The 25940-nt window shown below is 46.9% G+C and overlaps 1 protein-coding gene across 2 annotated transcripts in view; it reads left to right on the top strand.

Moving 5' to 3' along the window:
• The first annotated feature begins 1949 nt into the window (after positions 1-1949).
• Positions 1950-25940, top strand: part of ATP9A (ATPase phospholipid transporting 9A (putative)) — a 45453-nt gene continuing 21462 nt past the window's right edge. The window contains exons 1-14 of one of the 2 annotated variants that reach the window (XM_054274348.1): positions 1950-2096; positions 7916-8060; positions 8375-8488; positions 9908-10016; positions 14999-15057; positions 15957-16008; positions 16547-16641; positions 16967-17047; positions 17238-17313; positions 19339-19415; positions 20022-20182; positions 20867-21009; positions 21735-21847; positions 23935-24144. In XM_054274348.1, the coding sequence (XP_054130323.1) occupies positions 2029-2096; positions 7916-8060; positions 8375-8488; positions 9908-10016; positions 14999-15057; positions 15957-16008; positions 16547-16641; positions 16967-17047; positions 17238-17313; positions 19339-19415; positions 20022-20182; positions 20867-21009; positions 21735-21847; positions 23935-24144 (1503 nt within the window). In that variant the 5' untranslated portion in view covers positions 1950-2028. Of the gene's footprint in view, positions 2097-7915; positions 8061-8374; positions 8489-9907; positions 10017-14998; positions 15058-15956; positions 16009-16546; positions 16642-16966; positions 17048-17237; positions 17314-19338; positions 19416-20021; positions 20183-20866; positions 21010-21734; positions 21848-23931; positions 24145-25940 lie in introns of both variants that reach the window. The other variant, XM_054274347.1, reaches the window with a different exon arrangement.

Genomic DNA, 25940 nt, shown 5'->3' with positions numbered 1-25940 from the left:
CTTGTCAGTGTGAGCCTGAGCCATGGGAGACTCATCAAACACAATCCTGCTGGCAAGGCAGGTGTGCTTGTGCTGCCTGCTCAGGAAAACGCCTAAATCACCCCAATCCACAGCCTGGTACCTTCACCCAGCCTCTGTGTTCAAATGGGGCTCAGCCTTGGACTTGCCAGTAAACCATTCCTGGGCTAAAAGGGAATGATGGGGTGCAGTGGTGAGAACTGTGACAGTCTGAGGGGCTCTCCCTACAGCACAGCCTCAGAGGGGCCAAGGGGCCCAGCTCTGGTTCTAAGATAAATCCCTTGCTGGGATCACAAGGAAGGAAATAAAACCGCTTGCTCTGCTGTTAATTTAATCATTTGGGAGAAAAACAAAACAAAACTAAACCAACATAGATAATGATTTAAAATTATGGAAAATATCTCAGCTCCTTTTAGTCAGCAGTGGTGCGATATTAATTCTGGAGCTTGCAGGGCTGCTTTGTGAGCCTGAAGTTCTGTGCTTGCAAAAATAGAGCATCAAAGCAAGCCAGTGGCATCAGAAAAAACCAAAATCAGTTTATTTCAGTTGATTTAACAATTCTAACTTCTCAGACTGAGGCTGGAGGTTTTCCCTTGGGCATTTCTTCTCAACAGGAGAATGAAAATCAAAGGCTTGGAAACCAGGAGAGCTCATACCTGCTGTGAGTGCTGCTGAGATCACAAGTGGATCCTTCCAGCAAAGCAAATGTGCCAGAAATATGTCAAGGAGTGGGTTTAGCCCATTGGGCTACAGCCTGGTCTAGACCCTCCAGAGTGATTTTATAACTAAAACCCAAAAGTGTCTCAATACAAGGCAGAAAACCAGAGTGCCCATAAGGGAAGCTTGGAGGGTTTTTCTGGTTCTTCAGATTCTGTGTAAGACTGCAGGGCCTCCCTTTGCTCCTCCTGTAGCATTTCTGGGACTGAGTCACCTTGCAGCAGTCAGTGGTTCCTTCTCCCACGTTCTTGGATGTTGGAGTGGGGCAGGAATGACCTGGAGGAGCTCCAGCTGCTGCATGTAAAATCAAACAGCCTAAAAATCAATCCTACAAACAGCTTTGTAACAAAACAGCCCCAGTTAGGATGGCATTGGAAATATCTGTCTGATCAGTACTGGTGCTTGAAACTGGTGTAGCTCCTCATTGTCTTGCTGAAATGTCCTCATTGCAAAATGCCAGGATGACTCTGCTTCAACTGTAAGGGAGAACATCGAATGGCAGTTGCAGTTTTTGTGCTGCTGTAATCCATAGTGTAACGGGATGCCTGAAATCAGAACCACAAGTGCTGGAGCAATTTGAGCCTGTATTTGCAGAGGACATGTGAATTTGGACCCAGAAAGGGGCGTTGAGAGGAGGGGGTGAAGGTCACCGAGCAGGCAGGGAGGGAGCAGCAGCAGCAGCAGCGATGCCATCCCTGTGCCGCGGGTGGGTGCGTTACAGGAGGGGAGCTGAGCCCGCAGCTGCGGCAGGCAGAGCACAGAGCACAGCGGGGTTGTGGCAGAGCACACCCGGGTGAGGTGTGGGTCTCGGGCCGGCCAGGAGCTGCTGAGGCTGCGAGAGAACGGGAAACGAGCGCGGGGCGCTGGGGAAAGGGCACGAGGGGTGAAGGGCAGAGCAGGTGACGGCCGGGGACGGGGCTGGGCGGGGCAGATCAAGGTGTGGCAGATCAGGGTGTGGCAGATCAGGGTGTGGCAGATCACGGCGTGGCAGATCACGGCGGGGCTGCCCTGCCCGGTCCGGGGCGGAGCGGACCCGACCCTACCCAACCCCAGCGGGCCCCTTGGAGCCGCCGGGTGCCGGCGCTCGGGGCCGGGCCGGCGGAGCATCCCTGGCCGCTCGGTGCGGGGAGCGGGGAGCGGCGGGGCGGAGCCGGCGGCGGGGCGGGCGCGGCACCTGCGTGCTGGGAGCCGGCGGCGCCGGGCCGGCCCCTCGGCGGTGCCGCCAGACGGCGGCGGCCGGGCTGGGCGCTGCCGGCAGCCGGAGCATCCCCGCTCCGCCCCGCAGCCGCGGCCATGACCGACAACATCCCGCTGCAGCCGGTCCGGCAGAAGAAGCGCATGGACAGCAAGCACCGCGGCGGGTGAGCGGCAGCGCGATCCCGGGGCGGCGGCGGGGCCGCGCTCGGGATGCGGGGACGGGGGCGGCGGCCCGAGCCCGGGCGGGAGGAGGAGAGAAGGAGGAGGATGAGGATGAGGATGAGGGGGAGGCAGGCGGGCGGCGCTGACAGGTTGCTCCTGACGCCATTGCCGCGGCACGCCCGGCGCACGGCAGGATGCGGGCGGGCTGCGGGAGCGGGGGCAGCCCCGGCGGGAGCGGCCCGGCCCGGCCCGGCCTTCAGCGCCGGCAGAGCGGACACGGCGGGGCAGCAGCGCCCGGAGGGGCCGGGCCGTGTCACCGCGGCCGTGTCACCGCCGCACCCGCCCGGCCATGCTCGGCCCGGCTCGGCCCGGCTCCTGCTTGTCATCGTCCATCCCCGCTGTGGAATCAGCCGCGGCTGGAGAATCCCCGGGCTCGGCCGGGAGGAGCGCAGGAGCATCCATCGGCGGTGCGTGTAACAAAGGCCCGGCTCCCATTTACTGTATCAGCTCGGCAATACAATATCCTTGGTGGCGATGTCGCCGTAGCCCGGGCGTGCGATGCGTCCCTAAAGGAGACGTAGGGAACTGTTTATACCGGTGTGCCCATGCAGGAAGTTAAATAAGGAAAATGGTTTTCCAATAGTCTTCCATTACGAAACCGCACCACTGTGCAGACAGGTTGGTTTGCACACAGCAGGGTGTACGTGGTATCCGAGTCACCTGGCTGGCAATTAGCACAGCATTTCGTTCGTCCCTGGAGAATTTGGGGTTTTTAAATGTGGCGAGTGATGTTAGCAAAATAAACCAAAATATTGAAAGAAATCTTCACGGTTAGAGCAAGGGGAAATACACACGTTTGCCTTGTTTATATTTTGGTTGTTAGTGTGTTCAGAGCCCTGTAACTGGCATTGCTCACACAGTTCATTCAGCATTAGGTGTTTTCCTTGCTGTCGGGGTGTTGCTGGTGCTGTACCCGGGGCAGGGAGGTGTGTGTGATGCAGCAGCAATCCCGGTGCCTGTGTCACATGCACCGCTGAGCAAGTGCCACAAGGTGCAGCCGCCACGGCCTTGCTTTGGTGACGTGATTGAAGGGAGCGGGGAGAGGTGAGGGCCTGGGAAATTTCTCCAAGCTGCTCGAATGGATTCTGTTCCTGGAGTTCTGTAATCTCCAGCGGGAGCCTCCTGGGTGTTCAGTGTGGTTAGTGCTGCTAGCAGAGCCTGCCCTCAGCTAACCCGAGCCATGGGTCATTGCCTGGGGATCCTGCCTGATTAGCAGCCACTGAGAGGCTTTCCCGGGCTGGCAAAAATTCCAGCGGCACGGGAAGGAAGCTTGCCTAGGGCTTTTACTCAATAGCAGTTGAAATAAATTGGATTTGGGGTTTCTGTTCGGCGCAGTAATTGTTTGGGGGTGGGATTTGTCATACATGAGGAGCCTTTGTTTTAGTGATGTGATCTCTTGGTGTTTGATCAAGCGATGGATAGCATTGAAGTCAAGCCAATCCAAACCAGCGTTAGAAACCATAGAACAAATCATCCAGCAAGCGGAGGGGTCCCTGGTGTCACAGCCTGGAAATCCTAGGCCATAATCAAGGCCTCTTTTCTTCTGTTCCCTCTGAGGAAAAACCCAAACTAAAGCCATCCAATTTATGTTCCTTGATGCATATGAAAACCAGGATGGGCAAGTGTTGATGGGCTTCACTTTGCCATAGCCCCAGCTGGTTCCTGCTCTGGGGGTCCCCCAGCACTGGGGGTGACTTTTCAGACAGATTTTTGTTGGTGTGGTCTTCTGGAGTGGGGAGCAGATTTCTGGTCACGAACGTCTCTATAGAAATCTTGGTTTCTGTTAAAATAAAAGCAAGAAATGGCTTATTCACCTGTAGGGCAGGTGCCATCCAGCAAGGCTTTCATTTCCCTCAGCTTCTGGCATGCTTTGAAAGGAAGCCAGGGAGGAGCTGGCTCGGGAGCCTTGCAGAGATGAGTGATGGCTCAGACAGCTCAGATCTGTGCTGGAGAGAAGCCACGAGCTTAAAGAAGCGAGTGGGAGAGTGGGGATCTGTTCCTGAGCACAGCTTCAGAGGGGCTGCCACCAAGGCTGAGCTCTGAATTCCCGTGCTGTGCCTTGAATTCAGCCCTGCTCATGCCGGGGCTTTGCAGCACTCTGGGGCCCTGTGAGCGCTGTGAGGAGGGAGGGAGGGAGGGATGGCAGAGCCCTGGTGGGGTGGCAGTGAGCCCGAGCTGCCCAGGGCCCAGTCCTGCCAGGGAGGAGCTGCAGGTTCCCGGAGCACCCCGGGTGCTCTGCTCAGCACATGACACAACTTCCCCCCTAAATAGCTCATGGTGTCAGTCCTCAGTCCTGCAGGGCTCCTTCTAAAGCAGCAGACCGCTGTGCTCATGCAGCTGCTGTGTGGGAAAGGCCTGGCTCCAGAGCTGCAGGGGAAGGAGAGGGAAGGAGGAGCTTTGCAGGAACACTTGCTGAGGCTGTAAAGCCATTGTGCTGCCTGTGTACTCTGGCTCTGTTTGAAATGGCAAATTCCATCTCAGAGGCAGCAGAGAGGGACGGCAGCTCCTGCCCTGGGGAGCCTGTGTGGGTGTGCCTTGGCACGTGCAGCCTGGGGCTGGCTGCCTTCCCACAGCTGGGAATTGCAGGAATTGCAGCTCCCCTGCCCTTCCAGAGCCACGCCGGCTGCATGGCCTGCAGAGGGAATGTTCCAGAATGTTCCACCTGCAGTGTCTCATGGGCAGGTGCATTAAAGGGCGAGGTGATCGTGCATGGCTCTGGTTTTCTTTAGCCATGGAAAATTTGTCCCCTGTTTTTGGCATGCTGTCACGTGGGGGTTGGTTTGTGTGTTAAAGGTGCCAAGCACGGCCCATGAGGGTCACAGAAACGAAATCTGAGAAATGGGCTTGGTTTAGAAGTGACTAAATATGCCAGTGAACTTCAGCACCAGTTTGACAAATGCCACCTCAGAGCAGGTTTGGTTGTAGGTTTGCACACCTACAAAAGTGGCACTTTTTTCCCATTGGGTTTGTTTTACATGGGAGTATTTTTTATTTGATCTTCAAATACTTCTCTGTCAAACATTTATAAATAAAACCTGCTTCTTGCTAGTGCCTGTTCACCTGGCAACTGGCAGTCACTCTGCTTGTTCCTGCCTCTTACATCACCACTGGGAACGTGTTTTTGTGAGCAAACATAATCCCAGGTGAAGTGCAGAGCAGACCTGTTCTTCTGTTCCTCCTGTTCATGGGGATCCCCCTGCAGACTAAGGGCAGCATCCCTTACAGGACTGAGCTTCAGGTACAGTTTGCATCCTGGGAGATTCTGTTCAGTGCTTGTGACTCTGTTTGAGGATTTGTGAGTTTGTTTCCCATTGTTATTTTTGCCAAGTTACTATTTAAAATGTGACTTGCACAGTGCTTTATAAGCTGTGCTCATGTATTTTTTGTGGTCTTTCTGCAAGGTGATGATTTTGAAAGTCCATTATTTATCCTCACTTGATAGTTTTCTGTACTTATTGCAGGATTGTTCTTCAGTCCTTCAGCTGCAAAATGGAGAAGGAGAAGTGTTTAGGAACGTGTTCCCAAACTAGTACAGAAACTGTTTACATTTCTGTAACATTGTGATTCCTCCTCTTGGAAAGTGCACGTTCATTTTATCAGCGTTTCTCAGCAGCAATGTAAACTCCCAGCTGTTTTTCTAGATAATCTTTCCCTTTCCAGGATGCAGTCTTTAGATTTCATGATGGAAAACATTTTATTATTCCTGCTAATGCAAATAATTCTCTGCCAGAAATTTCCTCCTGTGCCACTGCCTTTGCTCTGAGCAGAGAATTTTATAGTAATGAAGCCTCTTCCCTCATCATCTGCATCTGTAACAGGGGTGGTAGCCAGAGAAACAGCAGATCACAGAACTACACAGTGCCTGCAGAACTCTTGCAGGGAGGAACAAATAAAGTAACTGGAAAAAGCTGACAGCTCCAGTCAAAAGGACTTGTTATTTGATGGGCACCAAAGCTAATCTGAAAACACATTTGTATGTGCTCAGAGTACTTTGTTTCTGGTGCCCATATGAATAATTTTTCTTTTTTACATTAAGGTTGTTCAGTTTCCAGAGGGAAAAAGGGAAAAGGAGAACTAATAACCTTATTGATTCTTCCCCAGTGAAGTTTAAGGCATCACTGAAAAGTTTAAAAATAATTAAAAATTAAGGCAATTGGCTACCTTGGGGGGAGTGATAAACATCTGCCTGGAAGAATGAGCACATGGTTCTGTGCTTGAGAAATGGCTCTGTTCTGACCAAAGCTTCACTTTTAAGTGATTTCAGCAGTTGCTGGGCTGGCACTGGAGCAGTTATTGTGAGCTAGCATTCCTGCTGGAGCAGGTTTGGGTGGTGGATTGCTCTGAGCCCCCCCAGCACAGCACAGGAGGGAAATCACAGAGTGCTGAGGGTTAAACACCAGCACTGGGGTTGAGTTGGTGCCTGCAGAACAAAAATCCTGGAACGTTTCTGGGGTAAGAGTCAGGATTTGCTGTCAGGATTTTCCTCCCTGGCACAGGGCTGTGGTATAATGGGATTCCTGAGGGCTGAGGAACCTCCCCAGTCCCAGTGTTGCAACCTGGGGCTCCCAGTGCTGGTTGTAGTATTCTGTTCATTGGCAATTTTAAAATTAAATATTTTACAGGAAGCTCGTGCTGTAAGGCTGTGGAGGAGACTCCCACAGAAATTCTGGATATTCTTTACTCTGGCATCCACGCTCCTGATATTTGCCTTCAAAACTTGCTGGGCAGGAAGTTTTCCTTTTGTTTGTTTAATTAGGTTTTCAGTTTGCTTTCCCTGTAATTCAGGAGCTTGCAAAAACTGGCTCCAGCCAGGCAGGGATTTCACAAACCTGTTATTTTTACTCAGCAGATTCTCCCGTGCCCTTTCTTGCATATTCTTGGAGCTGCATTATTTTTAGGTTGTTTCTCAAGGCCTGGAGTAGCAGAGCATTTGTAAATTCCCATTCTTACAGCAACAAGTGTGTTTGTGGGGGAAATGCTGCAAGGGGTCACCCTATTGTAAATATTATGATATAGGTGTGGGGCTATTTTGCTGTTGAGTACAATCCCTGTAAGAGGCCCAGCCTCAAAAATAAACAAAGGTAAATGGTTTCAGATGGCTGATTGCAAGGACTGACTGATTTTTCCTAACTGGAAAGCACATTGTGATGAAATAGGCTGTGTGGACACCAGATTTGCTCCCTTGGGTAAAGCTCCATTTTGGAGCCTTTTCTCCTTTGTGAAGGAAGGAAAACCACATTTTTCTCCCTTTTTTTCTGTAGAGCATATCTATATTCTGTTGGAATCCAAATACCACCATTTCCAGTAGTTTCTATTCCAATGTATTTGGGATGCAAGTGGCTATTGTCTTAGGTCTTCACCTGCAAACACAAAAGCAAACTGCAATTGAAAGGTATCCAGCTCATAAAATAGATTTCTGTAGTAGAGTTTCTGAATTTGAGTGTTTAACACCAGTTTTGCTGTTTGTCTGGTCTTGGTAACCAGCTGCCTTTCAGAGTGGAATTTATACATTAATGGGGGCGGGGAAAGAATCTGCTATGTTGTTTTTTAACAAGCAAAACCAGTTTGTAGAGGTGACAAAAACGGAGAGTTTCAGGGGCAAGCATAACTTTCTGAAGTGGCGATATAGTGGTTATATTTATATTATTGTGGTTGTGTGGCACTGCCTGGGGAGCAGCTGAGGCAGGGGCTGCATGCAGGGGGGTGTGACCCCAGGTGTGTCAGAAATGAGCTCGTTAATCAGTGCCTGGTCGCTGTGCAGGTGCTGTGAGTGCCTGAGGTGCTGTGGCAGGAGGGACCCCAGGCCTCGCAGCGTCTGGCTCGGGCACCCAGAGAAGAGAGAGCAGAGGTACCCCCGCAATGTCATCAACAACCAGAAGTACAACTTCTTCACCTTCCTCCCTGGGGTAAGCATGGCTAAAGTTGCTTTTCATCGTCCCACCCCACTGCTTTCCCCGTTTGTCAGTGGTTTTACAGGAGACAAGTGCAGAATCTGGAGCTGGAGAAAATGATGGGGTTGTGTTTGGTGGAGTTGATGCCAAGGCTGCCTCAGGGCAGCAGCAAGCCAGACACAGAAGTGTCCTGAGTGTCCAGGACGGCTTTAAAACTGCCCCAAGTCAGCATTTAGTCACTAGGAAAGCATGCAGAAATGTTTCTGGTGGTCACTTCAACATGCATAACATCCTCCCTTCTCTTTTTGTCTGCTTTTTTTTTTTTCTAGGTGTTGTTTAACCAGTTCAAGTACTTCTTCAACCTTTATTTCTTGCTCTTGGCCTGCTCTCAGTTTGTGGTTGAGATGAGGCTTGGTGCCCTTTACACATACTGGGTTCCTCTGGTAGGTCCTTCAAGGTTTATTTCTCCAAAAAGGTTTTGGTGTTTGACAAAATTTCTTGTGCTGCCTTTTCTGTGAGGTGTAAGTTTGCGCCTTCAATCATATTTTTAACTTGCTTTCTGAGGTGTGTGCTGTGCATGTTGCAGGGTTTAGCTTTCAGTGAGATCCCTGGTAAAAGCCAGAAAGAAGTGAAGGGGCAGCTTTGGGACACTGCTGTTAAAATTCTATTTGTTTTAAAGCCTGCATCTCCATGGATGACACATGAGATGACACAGTCAGCTGGAACATGTGGGAATATTTTGGGGTGATTGTTTGAAGGCTCTTCAAGCAGCTGAAACCTAAGCTGAAAATAGCTGATGCTTTTTTAGTTTTATTTTGGAAAGCAGGCAGGAATTTCCAGGTAAATGAATGAATGCATTTCATTGCTATATTAATTAATTAGATCACACATTTGGATATGTGTAAGTACTAGAAACCTGCAGTTCCTAACATCACCTTGCTCCCTTCCTAAAGTTCCTTATTGACAGAGGTAATCAGTAGCTGGTTGCAGCTTTCAACACAAGGTGTAAAAAGTTCATTTTCTGTGGTGCATGAGGAGTGTTTTAACTGTTTAGTCTGAGCTAATAGTCTCTGGTAGAAACATGACTTTGTGATACCAAGCCCATAAAGAATTGGCTTGCATTAATTAATTATTTTTTATACAGTGAAGGATGTGATGCAGGCATTTCCTCATGGCAAGAGGAAATGAAATGACTGCTCAGATGTACAGAAGAGTAGGACTGAAGCCCTAATCAGGCAAACATGTAATTATATCATGAGCAGAGCACATAAATATCTTTAGAGTGTTATTTGTGTAGGTGGAGTGTCTGTGTACATGCACATGAAGGCACATGCATCCTCTGTTTATCTGAATATATAAAAAGGGGCTTATACAGATTTCTGTGCACATTTCTGTACAAAGAACTCTCCCAGATGAGTTGTGCTGACTGCAGTGGCTCTGAGGTGCTGAGCACTGGGATTTGAGGGGTCTGCCTTACCCTGGACTTCTCACTCTTGGTTACTCAGCTGTGGGGTGAAATGAGATCTGGTTCTTACATTATTCAGGTAAACTCCACAAAGGTTTTCTTGGGGATAAACTTTTTAAAGACTTGCTTGGGGGATTACCTTTACAAAGATGTGCTTGGGGAGAGCACCATGATAAAACTGGAAGTTTCTTAAGCAGCAAGTGTGTTTTCAAGCAGCTGGTGCGGGTTTGGCACTGGGGATTGCACAGCAGCACATCTCAGTGCACCGATTCAGGAGCATCAGCCAGAGAAAGGAAATGCAGATTGTTACATTGGCACTGATAAATATGGCTGTTGTGGAGGCAGCTGTGATTTCTCCCTGACCCTTTGCTCCTGTGTCTCCCCGTGCTGCTGGCAGGGGTTTGTGCTGGCTGTCACCGTGATCCGCGAGGCGGCCGAGGAGCTGCGCTGCTACATGAGGGACAAGGAGGTGAACTCGCAGATCTACAGCAAGCTCACGGCCAGAGGTCAGCCCCAGGCTGGGACTGCAGCCCTGTGACAGCCAGAGTTCAGCCTGGAGGGGGCTCGGGCTCCCAGGCACGTGGCTGCGTGGCCACGGAGCCCCGGCATGGGGGGCTGCTCCTGGGGGGCTCCTCAGCAGCTCTGGTGGAGGCTGGGTGTGCTGAGGGGCTCATGGGAGGGGCTGGGTGGGAAGGGACCCTAAAGATCACCCAGAGCCTCCCCATCCATGGCAGGGACAGTGGGAGCTCCCAGCCCCGGTGTCCAGCCTGGCCCTGGATCCAGAACAGCCACAGCTGCTCTGGGCACCCGTGCCAGGGCATCACCACCCTACAGAGCCTGAAAGGACCCTAAAAACGGTGAGGTGTGTGTTTGTCAGCAGCAAGTGCTGTGGCTCCTGAGCACTGGCACGGTCAGCTCCTGCATTTTCCATGTCCATCCCCTCGAGCTCCTTTGGAGCCCCCGTCTGGGAGAGAGCCCAGGCTGGGCTCAGCCGAGCCTGACCCTGCTCTGGCCATTGTTTCCAGCTGTGCTGTACCTAACAAAGACATTTAAATTCTCATTTGAGCAATCCAGTGCTGCCTCACTATGGAGTTACTCTAATACCATGACAAAGATGCTGAGGCCAGGGTTTTGTTTCAAAAAGGGAATGAACTGAATTTGAGCAAGTTTTGGTTCTTTTCCGTTTCCAGTTTCTTAGTTATAAAAGTTTATACCCCTGAATTAAGATGCAGTGATGTAGGTGTAGTAAAAAAATGCTGCATTTGTAGGGATAAGGCTGCTTTTCAAATATAATTGCTTAAGGCTGGATATATTTCACATGCCAGGAGTTATGAGGCAACTCCAAACTGGGGAGTTTGAGTTTCTGAATATTAAATCCCCTTTTAATAACATGTTCTTAGTACAACACTTAAAATGCTTGGCAACCAACAAAAGCCTCATCCAAGAGGGGTGTACTACATCTATTTAAAGATATAAAAGAGTTGCCTTCTGGATTCTATTCAATGATCTATAAGGGGCCTGACCTCTCCTTTAGTTCTTTTCATATTGCTATTACGTTTCCCATGAATGATTTCCCTCCCCCCAGTCCTTTAACTTCTCTAATTTTTGTGAAAGAAACCAAGGAGGATTGGCAGCTGGGCACTAGCTGAAAATCTCAAACCACTGTATTTAACATGAGTTTTGTGCAGAAATAGGAATGAGACTCTAGTATAGTTTAGAGTAGAAGAAATCATAGAAAATTATTGATGATTGTCACATGGTTTGGGGAGAAGAGTAATTTTCTGTCCCTCACTCAATCTCAGAACTTAATTTTTTAGGAGAGCTGATAATCTTTTTCACTGATTAAAACCTCAGCTCCTCTGAGAATTACCTGGGAGCAGGGCAGGGCCTGGTGAGGCTGGGGATGGAAATTTGGAGGTTGATTTATCTCACCCCTTTATACAAGGAGCTGGGTTTTCATGGGAGAGTGTCACCAGCTCAGCGGCAGAAGCAGCAAATACCAAAATAAATTTGGAACACTGATGGGAACAATTAATTTTCAGTGTAGCTGACAGTAGGACTTGGGGTTTTTACAGGCTTTTCTTTTGTTGCTGCTGTAGAACAGCACAGGTCATGCTGCAGGGGTTTGGCACAGCCCTGTGCTGAGACTAATGACAAAAACCTCCACCCTAAACCTTCTTTATCTTTTTACCCAGATGATCCATTTATGTTCCAAAATGACAAAACCAGCAGACTTCTGGAAAGAATTTTTCTTTTTTTTTTTTTTTTTTTTTTTAGTGGAAAGCTCTGCATTTAAAGGAGAGTTGTTTGGATTGTTATAAAAAATAATCAAATTTCAATCCCCTATTCATAAGCCACAAGCCTCCCTGTGTTCAGGGGTCTGTGTTCTGATGTGCTTGATGGAAAGCTCGAACTGTGCTTGCAAATTCCTGGCTTGTTTTTCTTCTCCTGCAGCCCCCCTCCCTGGGTAACGCTGCATAATGGAGAGAAACTCCACAGAGAAGTGGGAAGGGACCTCCTACTGAGGGGTGCTACTTAGGATACAGATCATTGGCATTTACCAGCCATAAAAAAAACAATATTTTCCCAAACTCTGCGAGTCCTGCTCCACAGCATAAGGCTACAAAAGCCAAAAGTTTGGTGCAGCACATCAAACAAACCCACCCCTCTTCTTTTTTTATGTTTTAGATGCATTTAACTTGTTTTAGTAAACCTCTGGCTTCATCTCTAATTCCAGAGTAAGTGTTTGGATCTGTACTTCAGTGCAGCTTTGCAGATCTATTGTGAAATTTTTACCTAAGTGCTCAGAGGGTAAAAAGTAGAATCTTTTCTGGCTAATAAATATATTACTGGAAATTGTCTGCTTTCTGGTACATCCATCATGCTGCAAATTTGGTGATAATTTCAAAAACCATAGCTTAAATTGGAGCAAAGTGTTTGCATTTGATTATGTTTATAAAGAAAGATAAATCAGGGCGTAGCAGAGAATGAAACAAATACCAGACAAATTTTAACAGTAGATTTTTTTTGAATGAGAGATTAAGACTAGTTCCTTTTAAGAAGTGATAAACACCAACTTCTATTCTGATTAAGTTAAGGAAGTACAAACTGAAAGTGGTATAAATGCTGGATAAACCTGTGTGTATTTAGAGGAAATATTTCTAGTTGCACTTAAAAAAGCAGGAGTTTATAATTACAAGTTACTTAAATAGAGCAGTTGTGGGAAATGGACCAGTTGTGCTTATTAGCTGGTTTTAAACATGCATGAGAAAACATCTGATGTTTAGGTGGCAGTTTCCCCACAGAAAGAAAAGGGAATTACAGAATTCCCAAGATCAAAATAAAACTAATTCAAGCGAGTTCTTTATGGGAGTCCTGAGTCAAAGGAAACATCTGGTCCTGGCCCTTCTTAGCAGGACGTGTGTGCACGCTGCAGAGATGTCACCCACGGGGCCAGGGAGGCTGCAGAAGCAGAATTAGCTCCCTAAAAAGGGCATCTCATTTATCCAGGAGTTAGAAAAACGTGTGCTGCTTAGAAAGGTCCCCTCTTTGTTTTACCCTCCGACAGCTGAGCTTGGGAGGGTTCCTGAGCAAGACAAATCTGCTCCAGCTGCTTTGGGTTTTCTCAAATTGGAAAAATTTTACAGCAGATGATGCTGTTTTCGGCATAATGATCCCAAAAGCCTTTTATGTATGTAATGATAGGAAATCATCACGTTACAGCTTTGTCCAGGCATTAATTTCTCTTCTGCAGAATGATTTTTTTCCTTGTTAAGGAAAACCTAAAAGAGTAAGTTTGCCTGAACCCTGCAGGTAGCGCTGCTTCTGCTGATAGTCACCAGATAAATCCTTGTGATCTCGGGGAGAATACAGAAAATATGGTTAAACAAATCCGCAGCTTTTCTGCACTTTGGGCCAGGAGTGGCTGTGCCTGTGTGGGGAGAGCACTCGGGCTTTCCCCCCCTCCCTTTGCACAGGAGAATATTCAAAAGCACTTTTTGTTGCTTTGTGAATAACCGTATTAAAAGGGGAGGAAGAGATGTTATCTGTCAGACCCTTTTAGTGTCATAGTACCTAACTTTGTATAGCCCATACAGAAGACTGCCAGGGATGCTTTTTTTGATCCTCTTGGAGTGCAGCTTTTCTTTTCAAGCCCCAGCGTAATGGACTCTTAATCCCCGGTTTGCTTCCTGCCCCGGCAGAGATGTCTTTAGCCCAGCATTCGTTTTGTTTACCTTTTTTTTTTTAAACCAAAAAACCTCACAAGGCAAACTCCAGAATCCATGGAAGACCTATGAGATATTTGTGAAATGGGCCATGACTGCTTATAATTTGTAGGAATAATTACAGCATGCAAGGAAGTCTGCATTTATTAGCAGCAGTGATGAAGCATGTTGTTAGGCACACAGTGTGTCACCAAAGCAGCAGGCTGCCCCAGCCCAGAATGGCTTTCATTGTTAATTTGGAGCAGAAACACTGAAGCATATCCTGAGAAGGATGCTAATGAAGGGACTGCCAGTAGTAAAATCCCAGTGACCTTTGTGCTTTGTGCTAATTTCTATTCCCCCTCCCTTCCCCCTCCTGCTTTCCCCTGAGCTGCTATCTGGCCAGTTAGCCCGTGAATTTTGAGGTACAGTAGGAGGGTTGTCCGTGCCAGGCTGAGCTCCACGTGCCTCCCCCACTTCCACTCAAATCACAGCAGATTAAAGAGGCTTTTGTTGAAATATAACAGACACGTGGAGGCAGGGTTCAAATTAACTGATTATAAATCACTAGTTAGTCTGAGAAGCCAAATCTAGAGCTGGCTAATGATTTGAAATTACTAGCCAATTGTTAAATTAATCCCCTGTTTTAAAGCAACTGGGAAATGTTTGACAGCTGCACAGGAATAAATATTTACGTGATTTCTGTAGGACCTGTTCTCTGCTTGTTTGGCCAGTCCTGCAGGAGGCAGAGGAGAGGTGGCAGAGCTGAGCCAGAGATTGGAGCTGCAGCAGGGCAGGAAATGAGGCTGGAATTTGGAAGGACCATTGTACTCCCAGGCCTTGGCTTGAGAGTCGAGCTTTGCATTTCCAGGCACCTGAGGAAAAGGAGTTGGATTTGATGGTTCCCTGCTGTAGCTTTCTGTTCTTGCTCTGGCACCTGCCTGATGCTGAAGGTGTTTCTGAATTCATGGGTTAGGCACTACAAAAAGGAATTTAAGGAGTTGTTTCAGAGTTATGACAAGGGAGTGGCTGGGGCTTTCTGCAGCCAGGGCTGGCGTCTGGAGCTGTTACAGGAGGGGCTCCAGCCCTTTTTGGGAGAGCCACCCCTTAGTGGGGACAGTGGGCTCAGAAATCTTTCCAGGGCAGCATTGCCCAGTTCCTGTGGTGGAAACTTTTCCCATTTTCAGCCCCATAGTGCCGGGGAAGGAAGGGAGGGGAGGAGCAGCACACAGCACCCAAACCCTGTCCTGCTCTGCTCTAACACCAACGCCTTTCCTTTGCAGGGACTGTCAAGGTGAAGAGCTCTAACATACAAGTGGGTGACCTCATCATTGTGGAAAAGGTTTGCCTTTATATTCTTCATTCCTGTGTAAAGTGGTTTTGGTTTTTTTTTCTTTTTTTTTTTTTTTTTTGCAAGACCATAGAAAATGAGATCTTTTGAATTCCTACTTACTTTACAATAGGCTTAGAATACCAGGTGTTGAACACAAGTTTAAATATTTAATCACTTTACAGTGCTCTTCCACCTCACCAATAACATCATTATCTTTACAAATGAGGGCAAATCTGTAGGTATGCCTATAACCAATTTTTTTCTTATAATATAGCAAGATAAAGAGCTTCCCTGTCCTTTCTGTGACTGTTGGACACAGGTTGAATATCTGGAACAAAAGCAGCACCCAGATGTTTCTTTGGGTATAAGCATTGCAGTTTTGGGAGACCCAGTGATCCATTTGTAGATACTGGTATATACAGGTATATTTCCCCCTTTGAACAACTTTTAATACGTTTTTTTAAAATCCACTGATTTTATGTTTTTCCCACCCACTCTGTGCAAGAAGAGCTGTGACCTCTAAAACCTCTAAAACTATTTTCATTAGTATGAAAATACTCAGTACAAAATGAGGAACTTGGTAGCTGCAGATTCCAGATACAACCTTTCTGCCAACATGGGACCCCTTGAAAGGAAACCAGCACTAGTTTAAGATTTCTTCATACTTCTAGAATTACTCTCCAGGCCTTTTGTAAACCTAACCCTTGGGTCTGGTCAGTGGGAGCTGGCACCAGTTATTATCGTGCACTTGGAATTCTGCAGGGAAGCGAGTTCAGGATTCAAAGCAAACTGAATCCCAGGCTCCAGGCTGACAAAGGAATCCTCTTTGTGCCTCTGCTGCTCTGGGGAAGGCGCTGCACACGCGTGCAGGGCTGCCTGCACAATAATGGCCTTTCTTCTCCCCCCAGAACCAGAGGGTCCCTGCTGACATGATCTTCCTGAGGACGTCGGAGAAGAATGGTAAACATCTGGAACCAATTGTCAAAATAGCCATTAACCTTTCACTGGTTGTTTGGAGAAAATTATCTTTTGGAAATGTGAAAGAAATAGATAATAGTAAAATTTTAGAGAGGGGGAACTCAAGTGGTTTTATGGACCACCACTTCTCAGGATGTTATACTCTGGTTTTGTTTGCTAATCAAAGAATGTAGGGGTTGAGTCCAGGGTAAATGAATCTGGTTGCATTTTAGATACATTTACTTATTGTTCAGGCTTGCTTTGTTAAGTGTGGGATAAGGAAATGTTTGATCAGAAGGATTAGAAAACAGATTAATGGGAACATTTCAAGTGTCTTTAAAAAAGTATAGCACAGAGAATTCTGTCCTAGTGGAGGGAAAGGAATGTGGTGCAGGAACGTCATCGTTCCATTATTAACAAATGCAAATCAGCCTGTGTTTCCAGAGAAAGAAGGATGTGGGTGTCCTAGAGGGGAAGTTAGCCCCTGTAGGTGTGCCTAGGACAGAGGTGGCAGGATCCTGACTGCTGTTCCCATCCCCAGGCTCCTGCTTCCTGCGCACGGACCAGCTGGACGGGGAGACCGACTGGAAGCTGCGGCTGCCCGTCACCTGCACCCAGCGCCTGCCCACGGCCTCTGTGAGCGCCTGCCTGCCACTCTGTGCTTGGGAGCTTGGTCAGGCTTTCCCTGAAAACCTGGGCACGCTGCAGCCCTGTTTTCAGGCTGGGGTTTCTTTCCTGGGCACAGATAAGTCCCGAGAGTCTCTCGGGTGTCACCCCAGGAAATGCCCTGCTGCCCCAGGTGTGTGTTCTGGGGGACTCCTGGGCTGCAGTAGCTATCAAGTCAATTCTAAACCATGCCAAGTAACTCTTGGAGCAGTATTCTGCTAAAACTCCTGTACCTTATTAAGCTGTGGCTGGCTGATAGGAGCTGATAGGGCTGATGGATGTGTCTGTTTGATAGGACCTGCTGCAAATCCGCTCCTACGTCTACGCAGAGGAACCCAACATTGACATCCACAACTTCGTGGGGACCTTCACCAGGGTGAGTCTGCTGGCAGGGCCTGAAATCAACCACAGAGTCACCAGGGTTTATGAAAATTCTCCACCCTATCAGAAATCCCTCAGCCAGCTCACCCAGCATCCCTCCCCAAACACCTCTGTGGACTTCTCTCATCCTCTGCTCTTTTCCATTACTGACGAGTTTGTTTATTTATCTCTTTTTCCCATTGTAGGAGGACAGTGACCCTCCAGTAAATGAAAGTTTAAGCATAGAAAACACCCTGTGGGCCAGCACAGTGATTGCATCAGGTAAGGTGGAGACCCATGTAAAGTTGTTTTTAAGGGAATATGTTAACAATTTTTAAAGGTATTTCTGTGATGGAATAATAATTCTGTCAGTTGGAGAAATTAGCAGTTGGAATGAGGTTTCCCCCTTGTCCTAACACCTCTGGGGAGCTGAGCTGACATCTAATTGCCTCTTGGACATTCCTAGATGAGAAAGAAGTGGAGTGGCCTTTGGGGCCCTTCTTTAGCATCTAGGAGCAGAATAGCACTTAATTGCTCTGCACATTGACATCCTAATCTGTAACAGAAATGGTGTCAAATGGATTCTGGGAACTGAAGCTGAGATGAAAGATTTCCAGGTAAGTGCTGCCATTGAGTTTGTCCTATATACTCTTAAGAAAGGAAAGAAAATCAAGTCTTTGACAGATTTTGACTCATATGTACGATAAACTCCCGAGGCCTGAGATTAATCAATGCCCCCCTGTAGAGGCTTGTCAAAGTAAAAGCCTTGTTCCTCTCCTGCCCAGAGTGTTTGCTGGGCAGGAGCTGGAGGAGAGTGCAATTCTGGAGTCCAGCTCTGGAGTTAAACTTGTCAAATGGAGAGACTTGACAGTGCATTTGCAAATAGAATTTCAAAGGGTTTATGCAATTGGGTCTGTTTGAAATGGCCTTAAACCAACTAGAAACACTCCTTTTTCACAGATCAATGTGTTTTCAAGTTTCTTCTAGTCCTGGCAGGTGCTTCCTCTCGTTTTGACTGACTTATCAATACAATACTGGATTTTGTTTCTCCTGTGGTAATAACAAATAGCATGTTGTAGGTTATTTCTGTAAGGAGAAAATGTGGATATTATTTTTCTTTTGCTGTCGGGTTGTGGTGCCATCTCACTGGGGCAGCCCCTGTAAGATGAAGCAGAGCAATGTGTCTTTCTCCATCTGCTGCAGGAGGGCTGGGTCTGACTCTGACTGTTTGCAGTGGATTTGGAGTAGCTGTGCCATCTGCTGATCTGAATTGTGATGATCTTACCACCACCTGCCATATGGCTCCAAGGATTTGATGTTGTTTTTGGGGGTGGTTTTTTAAAAGGAATGTTTCTCAGCATATTTTTAGAAACCACCTCTCTTGAAGGTTGTTTCTAAATCAGCCTTATTTAAAAATAAGTCACCTGCAGCTTGTTAAAACTGATCATTAGTGAGAGCAGGGGAACAGTAGAGTATAAAGTAGCAATGTATTGGCAGTAGTGCTTTTTTTAGAGTTGGTTTTCTCCATTTTTACAGACTCCTAACTCTGAGCAATAGCAGCTTTTAAACTGTTGATGGTAGACAGCTTTTTCTTCATGGCTCTTTGCAAAGTCTTTAAGAGAAAACCCATAGAAACCCTGTATTTAATGGTGAATTATGTTTCTGCAAGAAGAAAACTGGGGACTTGGTTGCTCTCAGCTCTTTAGCAACTGTGGGACAGAGCATTCAAATTCACTGATGGGCTCCCAGCAGCTCCATCTGTTCCAGGAAGGTAGGAGTTGGTATGATTCACTTTTGGTAGGAACAGTATTTAGATAACACTTTAAGTAAATTGTAGATTTTAAAATAAGGTAATTCTGTCTTTGAGCACTGGAATTAATTAGATTTGCTCTGATTGTTTCAACCTTTGCTAGTAAATAACCCTAGCCCAGAGCTGGTGTAATTTGGATGCACAATGGATTGGTGGAAGGCAGCACCTAAGTGGGATTCCCAGTGGTGGGAGGAAATCCAACCTACCAACTTTTATTTATAGTCTGGAGAGACAAGTGGATCAAAAGGGGGTCAGGGAAGGTAGAGCAGAGCTGGCTGCTCTTCCCATGAGCTGATGGAGTCTGTGATGCTGCGCCGAGTCCAACCCTGAGACTGAATTACTGCCTGTGAGGGTGTTTCCTGTTCCAGTCTGTGCCTGCATAGGTGTGGTGTTGCAGATTCCAGCTTTTTGAATTTCTGCTTGCTTCTGAAATTAGCCTGCTGAAAGTGCTCTCCGCCTGAGGAGTGTTTTTATGGGGAAAACCTCATTGTGTGCAGGTACTGTGGTGGGAGTTGTCCTCTACACGGGGAGGGAGCTGCGCAGTGTGATGAACACCTCCAACCCCAGAAGTAAGGTATGCTGAAGAAACAGGTTTGTAATAAATAACAAGAGGCAGAAATAAATCATTTTTTACAAGGAGATCCTTCTAAATACTCTATGTACACACTCTAGGAACAACCTCATAGGAACAACTCATATTTTCCATCCTGTGATTTAAGATAGTGACCAGAACAGAAGCTATTTCTCCTGGATTTCTATAGGATTTTTTTCATCCTATTATGCATATGTCATGACACTTTTTTAAGGTTGTCAAACAATGTTTTATATGTTTATAATGAGACAGTCCCCGTTAGAATAGAAAAGCTTTATTTTGCTGCATTTCTTCCATTGTAGCACAGCTAAGACACAGTGCAGGGGTGTTTATGCAGCTTTTGGCAGCATGAGCCCTCTCACACCTCTGCATCCTCTGCTGAGCTTCTGAGGGATGGAAATCTCATGTAATAAGCTGGCAAGAGTATTGATTATAAATTTAAATATGTTTGCAGTGTTTTGAAAGAAGAGAAGCTGACTAGTGGGAATGGCTCTTTGGATGGAGTGGCAGCTCACTTCCTGTGTGAATATTGCACTGAGCTGACACCTTCATCTGTGTGCCTGAACTCTCTCTCTCCTGCTGTCCTAGATTGGCCTCTTTGATTTGGAGGTGAACTGCCTCACCAAGATCCTGTTTGGGGCTCTGGTGGTGGTGTCCCTGGTCATGGTGGCCCTCCAGCACTTCGCAGGCCGTTGGTACCTGCAGATCATCAGGTTCCTGCTGCTGTTCTCAAACATCATTCCCATCAGGTGAGGGCACAGCTGGGAGTGCTCCCAGCACAGCACTGCCTGCTCGCGCACCTGAGCTCTTACTGGTCCTCATTGCCCAGCTCAGCCAGGCCAGAAGTAGAAATGAAGCTCAAACATAAGAATTGCTTTGTAGTTTCTGCTGAATTTGTTCAATTTATTAACCCATTCACTGGCTCAGACTGTGGATTAGGCATTTAAATTCCCTTCTCTCAGTGTTTGAAATACTTGGTTACGGTGATTAGAACAGAGTAAAAAATGGAAAAGGAAAGGAGAGTGTTTTATACAGAATGTAGGGGAATGCATTTAGAGGGCAGTGAAACTTTGATATTAAATTGTACTGTGTTAGAAAGCAGATTAGTAACTTTGGGTGCAGGACTGGGATTCATTTCAGTTCCATTTTTAATCTGCTCTCTGGTATCCATCACTGTCCTTACTCTGTCCACCTTCCCCTCAGATCATATCTGCTCTTCTCATTCAATTTTGTCATCTGTCTTTGAATGACAGTGTAATTACATTGGCACCAGAGCACTAGCTTTGAACAAACTCCTGAAACTCTCCTTTGGCACTCAGGTTCACTGTGGAACTCGTTGTCCTTTCATTGCACTGTGGCAGTTCACAAGGATTTTTTCCAAAGTTTACCTGGTGATAATTTTTATTTTCCTTTTTCTCTTTCCTCCCGTGCAGTTTACGTGTGAATCTGGACATGGGGAAGATTGTGTACAGCTGGGTGATCCGCAGAGATTCCAAAATCCCTGGCACTGTGGTTCGGTCCAGCACCATCCCTGAGCAGCTAGGGAGGATTTCCTATTTGCTTACAGACAAAACAGGTACTGGTGCAGAACATACAGCTTTGAGTCATGGCATGCTGCTTGGATTCTGTTATGTTTTTGGCCAGGAAAAGAGGATAATGTGAGATTTCTTTGGACTGGAAGAAATATGCATTTCCTGTTACTTTGACAATATGATTTAATCAGGTTTTGAAAAAAAAGTTGTGCTTTTTTTTGTTCTGAATATGTTATAATTAAGGTAGGACAGGAATATTATACTACTTGAAGGAATACTTAAAGCACACTATTACAACAAAAGCTGAGGGTAAAAATAAAATTAAAATCAACTTTTTAGAGCTGGTTTTCAAAGCCAGGTTAAGATAACTCATATATATAGGCAGAAGCTGTCTGCTGCTGCTCTTACACTTTTGAAGCTGAGCTTGAATTGAAGGCCTGAGCTGTGATAAAAAGCTTGGTCTGACATAAAATCCTGGTCCCACTGAAGTAGTTTCCAATTTTTTTGGTTCCAGTGGGACCAGAACTGTGCCTGCAGCTCCTGCTGGCATTGACTGTGGGGTGAATCTCACTGTTCCCCAGTTCCCAGGAGAATGTGCCCTCAGGTCTTTGATTTTGGGTTTTTTGCCAGCCCTGGCTGTGCTGGGAGTGGTGCAGTGATGGGTTCAGCTGCTGGCCCACATTCAGGTTTGTGTGCTGGAGGCACAGCAGGGATAGGAGGTGTGCTGGGCAGGGGGTGTTGATCCCACCCCATGGTGCTGTTTTCCCAGGGACTCTCACCCAGAACGAGATGGTTTTCAAGAGGCTCCACCTGGGAACGGTGGCCTACGGCCTGGACTCCATGGATGAGGTGCAGAGCCACATATTCAGCATTTACACACAGGTACAACCAGCTGCATCCCCTGGCTCCCTGTGCCCAAAATTCCACATCACTTCGCCAGTAGGGAATTCTGTGGTAGGGATCTGCTTATGAGCTTTTATCTCCTTTTGGGAAAACCTGAAGGTCACTGGATGCTTAATTCATAAATAATGTCATGATTGCTCGTTGTGTTCTGTGGGTTGTTTCACATCATGTGCAAGTGTGTCCTGCTGCTGAGGTCTGAGTCCAAAATAACTTTTATTTAGATATCCAGCTATTTCTTTTCTTTCTCCTTCCTGGCATTTGGTTCTTCTTTTGGTGTTGAGACACTTAAATGACAGAATTGTATTTTAAAAAGACAAAAAACAAAAAACTCCCAGACTTCAGTTTTATTTGCCTTCATTTTATACTGAATCTCTAGAGAAAACTTGACTACTGATTAATTATTTGCCAAAGTGCCCAGTATTTGTCAGGACCATTTGGGTGACTGACTAGTCCAGTGTGTGAGCAGTGACTGAGTGCACTTCAGCTGAGGGTTTGCTGTTGGATTTTGGCAGCAGTGCTGATGGGCAGTGCTACTAAATTTGAAGATCTTATGGGTCCTAATCACTAGTGTGGAAAATAACATGTGGAATTAGCCTGGTAATGGATATATGTCTCATAAAACTTTCATAATTACCAAGTGAGATTCCTTATAATGAGAAGCATTTGCTGGCAATGATTCATTTTGAACTGTAGTTCTTATTCTTTGCTCTTATTTTCACCATGTTGTGGCCCTTTGACCTGGAAGTGAAACTTTTGTCCTTTTGACACTAAAGGTTAACAGAGCAGGAAACTGGATCACTGTGTGTCCCTTCTTCAACTGGGATAATTTAGTAATTGTGCAATTATCTGAAGACTCCCATTCTGATACTAAAAATAGTATTAAAAAATAAATGAATGTAATTAAGATTTTCTAGCTCCATACCAGTCATCTGTTTTGTGTTTTCACCAATTATATTCTCTTGCACATGAAACCCAAGTGACTCTAAATTTCCCAAACCACTGGTCTTTTGTGGAGTAAAAAAGTGATTTCACTGAGTCTTTTGAGACTGGTGTGTCCCCCTTTTGGTGGATTTGCAGCAAAGGGGCTTTTTCTTGGTGTACTGTCCCAAAACTTCAATCTCTTGGGGCCCTTGAGGAGCGATGCTCCAGAAGCTGAGCTGCACTGGAGTGTTCCCAGACACTGAGTGGCCTGAGTGAGGGGTGGTATGGCAATGCTGTGAGGGCCCCGACAAAGGAGGAATGATGAGGAGGACTCCATGGATAGCAGAAGGCTATTAATTACTTTATTATACTGTATTATTCTATACATCTAAAATTGAATCTGCCAAGCACTCAACCCTGCACACACTGCCCAGAATCTTGTGACTGTCACCCAACAGTCCCAACACACACACGCACTTGGCCTTGACAGGCCAAGGAACCAAAGCACCATCACTCTGGATAAACAATCTCCATGTTGTATTCCACTTTGACACAAACACAGGCACAGCAAATGATAAGAATTGTGTTTTCTTTCTCTGAGCTTCAGAGAATGCGAAACCCAGAAATATTCTTGGGAAGAATTGTGCCTTGCTTTTCTCTGTGAAGAGATATGTGGGGCTGCAGGGTGGGAAGAGTGTGCCTGGTCTGTGGGGACATGGGCCTATACAAACAGAACCCAAATGTCATTTTTCTCCCCAGTAAGAGCGTGCCTGGTCTGTGGGGACACAGGCCTGTGCAAACAGAACCCAAATGCCATTTTTCTCCCCAGTAAGAGCGTGCCTGGTCTGTGGGGACACAGGCCTGTACAAACAGAACCCAAATGCCATTTTTCTCCCCAGTAAGAGCGTGCCTGGTCTGTGGGGACATGGGCCTGTACAAACTGATCCCAAGTGTCATTTTTCCCCTCAGTAAGAGCATGCCTGGTCTGTGGGGACACAGGCCTGTACAAACTGATCCCAAATGTCATCTTTCCCCTCAGTAAGGGCGTGCCTGGTCTGTGGGGACACAGGCCTGCGCAGTCCTTACAAACTGATCCCAAATGTCATTTTCCCCCCAGTAAGAGCGTGTTGTGTGTCCCCCAGCAGGCACAGGACCCCCCGGCCGTGAAGGGGCTGTCCCTGGCCACCAAGGTGCGGCGCAGCATGAGCAGCCGCGTGCACGAGGCCGTCAAGGCCATCGCGCTGTGCCACAACGTCACCCCCGTCTACGAGAGCAACGGCGTCACCGACCAGGCCGAGGCCGAGCGCCACTACGAGGACTCCTGCAGGGTGTACCAGGCCTCCAGCCCCGACGAGGTCAGTCAGAGCAGCCCCATGGCCCTGCTGGCTGCAAAAACCCCGTGGTTCCTCGGGGGGGGGGCTCAGGGTTAGTGAAGGGGATAATACTGTAATGTGTTTGTTGCTCTGATACGCTGGGAATAGGCTGTCAGCGCCCTCTCAGTTGTTCTGCCTCTCTGCCTGAAGCTCCAGGCTCGTATCTGGCTGTTCTGTAAGCCTCTGCAGCACAGAATTTTGTCCCTGTTTCTGCACCTTTTGTCCTGGGTGTATTTTTCATTTCGACTCTGGGAATCCCTCTGACCATGTTTGGTAAATTATGAGCAATCTTATCTCGTCTGGGGGAGGACAGCCTGTGGAAGAGGGTTGCAATGCTCCCTCCGCTCAGCTCTGCAAGGTGTGTGACCTTCCAGACCAGGGAAAAGCTGGGAATCGCTGTAACCATGGCACATCCCACGTGCAGGTGGGCAGAGCCAGGGCCCAGGTTAATTCTGGGGAGGGAGTGAAGTGAACAGGGTTATTGGAGAGCAAAGTTGGGCCCTGCCATTCTCTGCCAGCACCAGTGCAGCCAGGGCTGTGCAGGTGGCACAGTGGGGAGAAGCTTCGGAGCTTTCCAGACACTCACTGGAGACTTTTACTGAGCGTTTGGGAGATCAGGTTCAATTCAGCACTTACACTTTAAATGCTGTTAGCCACCCCCTGCAAAATCTGGGAAAAATAATTATAGTGTTATTTCCTTGTGTGATAAAGACAGGAGGAATAAAATGTGATTTCGTGTATTGGTTATGCTTCTTGGATACACCTTTTAGTGCAACAAAAGTAACACATTTTGCTTTCTATCAATATGTACAATTACATTTGCTCTGTGCTGGAGAGACACTGAAGTTTGAGATTTCCCCTGAGAATCCCACTGACAGTGTGAGATCAAATCACCCTTTTGACTACATTCAAAGGGCTCTTCCATGTACTGCCTCAGACAAACCAGCTTTGCCTCTGCTAATAACCTTCCCACCTTTGCCATCACAAGAGAAGCTGGCTTGCCTCATTGCTGGAGAAATGGAATTCAATGCACTTGTTGGAAGCCCAGCTGAGAGAGGATTTTGGGGCTGTTGTGCTGCTGAAAGACTGGCACAGAGCTGGTTTGCACATTTACATGCATTCAGAATTTCCCTATGGTGTTTTTCTCCCACAGTAGGCAATTCATTTGTTTCATATATATTTTTATATATTTATTTTCTTCCGTGCATCATGCAAAGGCTGCGTTTCTGCAGTGCCCCCTGCATGGCTGGGCTGCAGTGAGGTGCCAGCGGCACCTCCTCCCTGGGCAGGGTGTGGGTCCTGTCCTGTCCCACGTGGCTGGGGCAGGGTTGCTCTCCCCTGACAAGGCAGTGTACAGAAAGCAACTGCCTTTGCACTGAAATGAGTTCTGAATGATTTCCAGATGGTCATTTTTGTGATCTGCATCTAAGGTTTTTGGGTTTTTTTTCTCCTAAAGCATTTTCAGGCTATTTTTGCACAGATTTCTGTTTATTTACATATATACTGTGCTATATGGTGAAGGCAGTGATTTTTCTTTTACTTTTAGTCTTTATACTGTTCTGTCTTTAAAATATTTACACAGCAATTTGTCTGAAATACCCAGGGGATATTGTTTATTTGTTTTACTATGGCATGATAACTAATCCTTCCAAGATTATTGTTTAAATTCTTCTTTCCTTTCTTAAGTAGAGAATTACAGCAGGTTCAGAAATCAGATATGCTTTGCTGCACCGAGGAAATCTTGTCTGTAGGTCTTGGATATACAAATATTATTTAGC

Source organism: Melozone crissalis, unplaced genomic scaffold, assembly GCF_028551555.1.
Source record: "Melozone crissalis strain CALT ecotype California unplaced genomic scaffold, PUWL_Pcris_2 ptg000017l_1, whole genome shotgun sequence".
Classification (NCBI taxonomy): Eukaryota; Metazoa; Chordata; class Aves; order Passeriformes; family Passerellidae; genus Melozone; species Melozone crissalis.
This window is presented reverse-complemented; position numbering and strand designations above follow the sequence as displayed.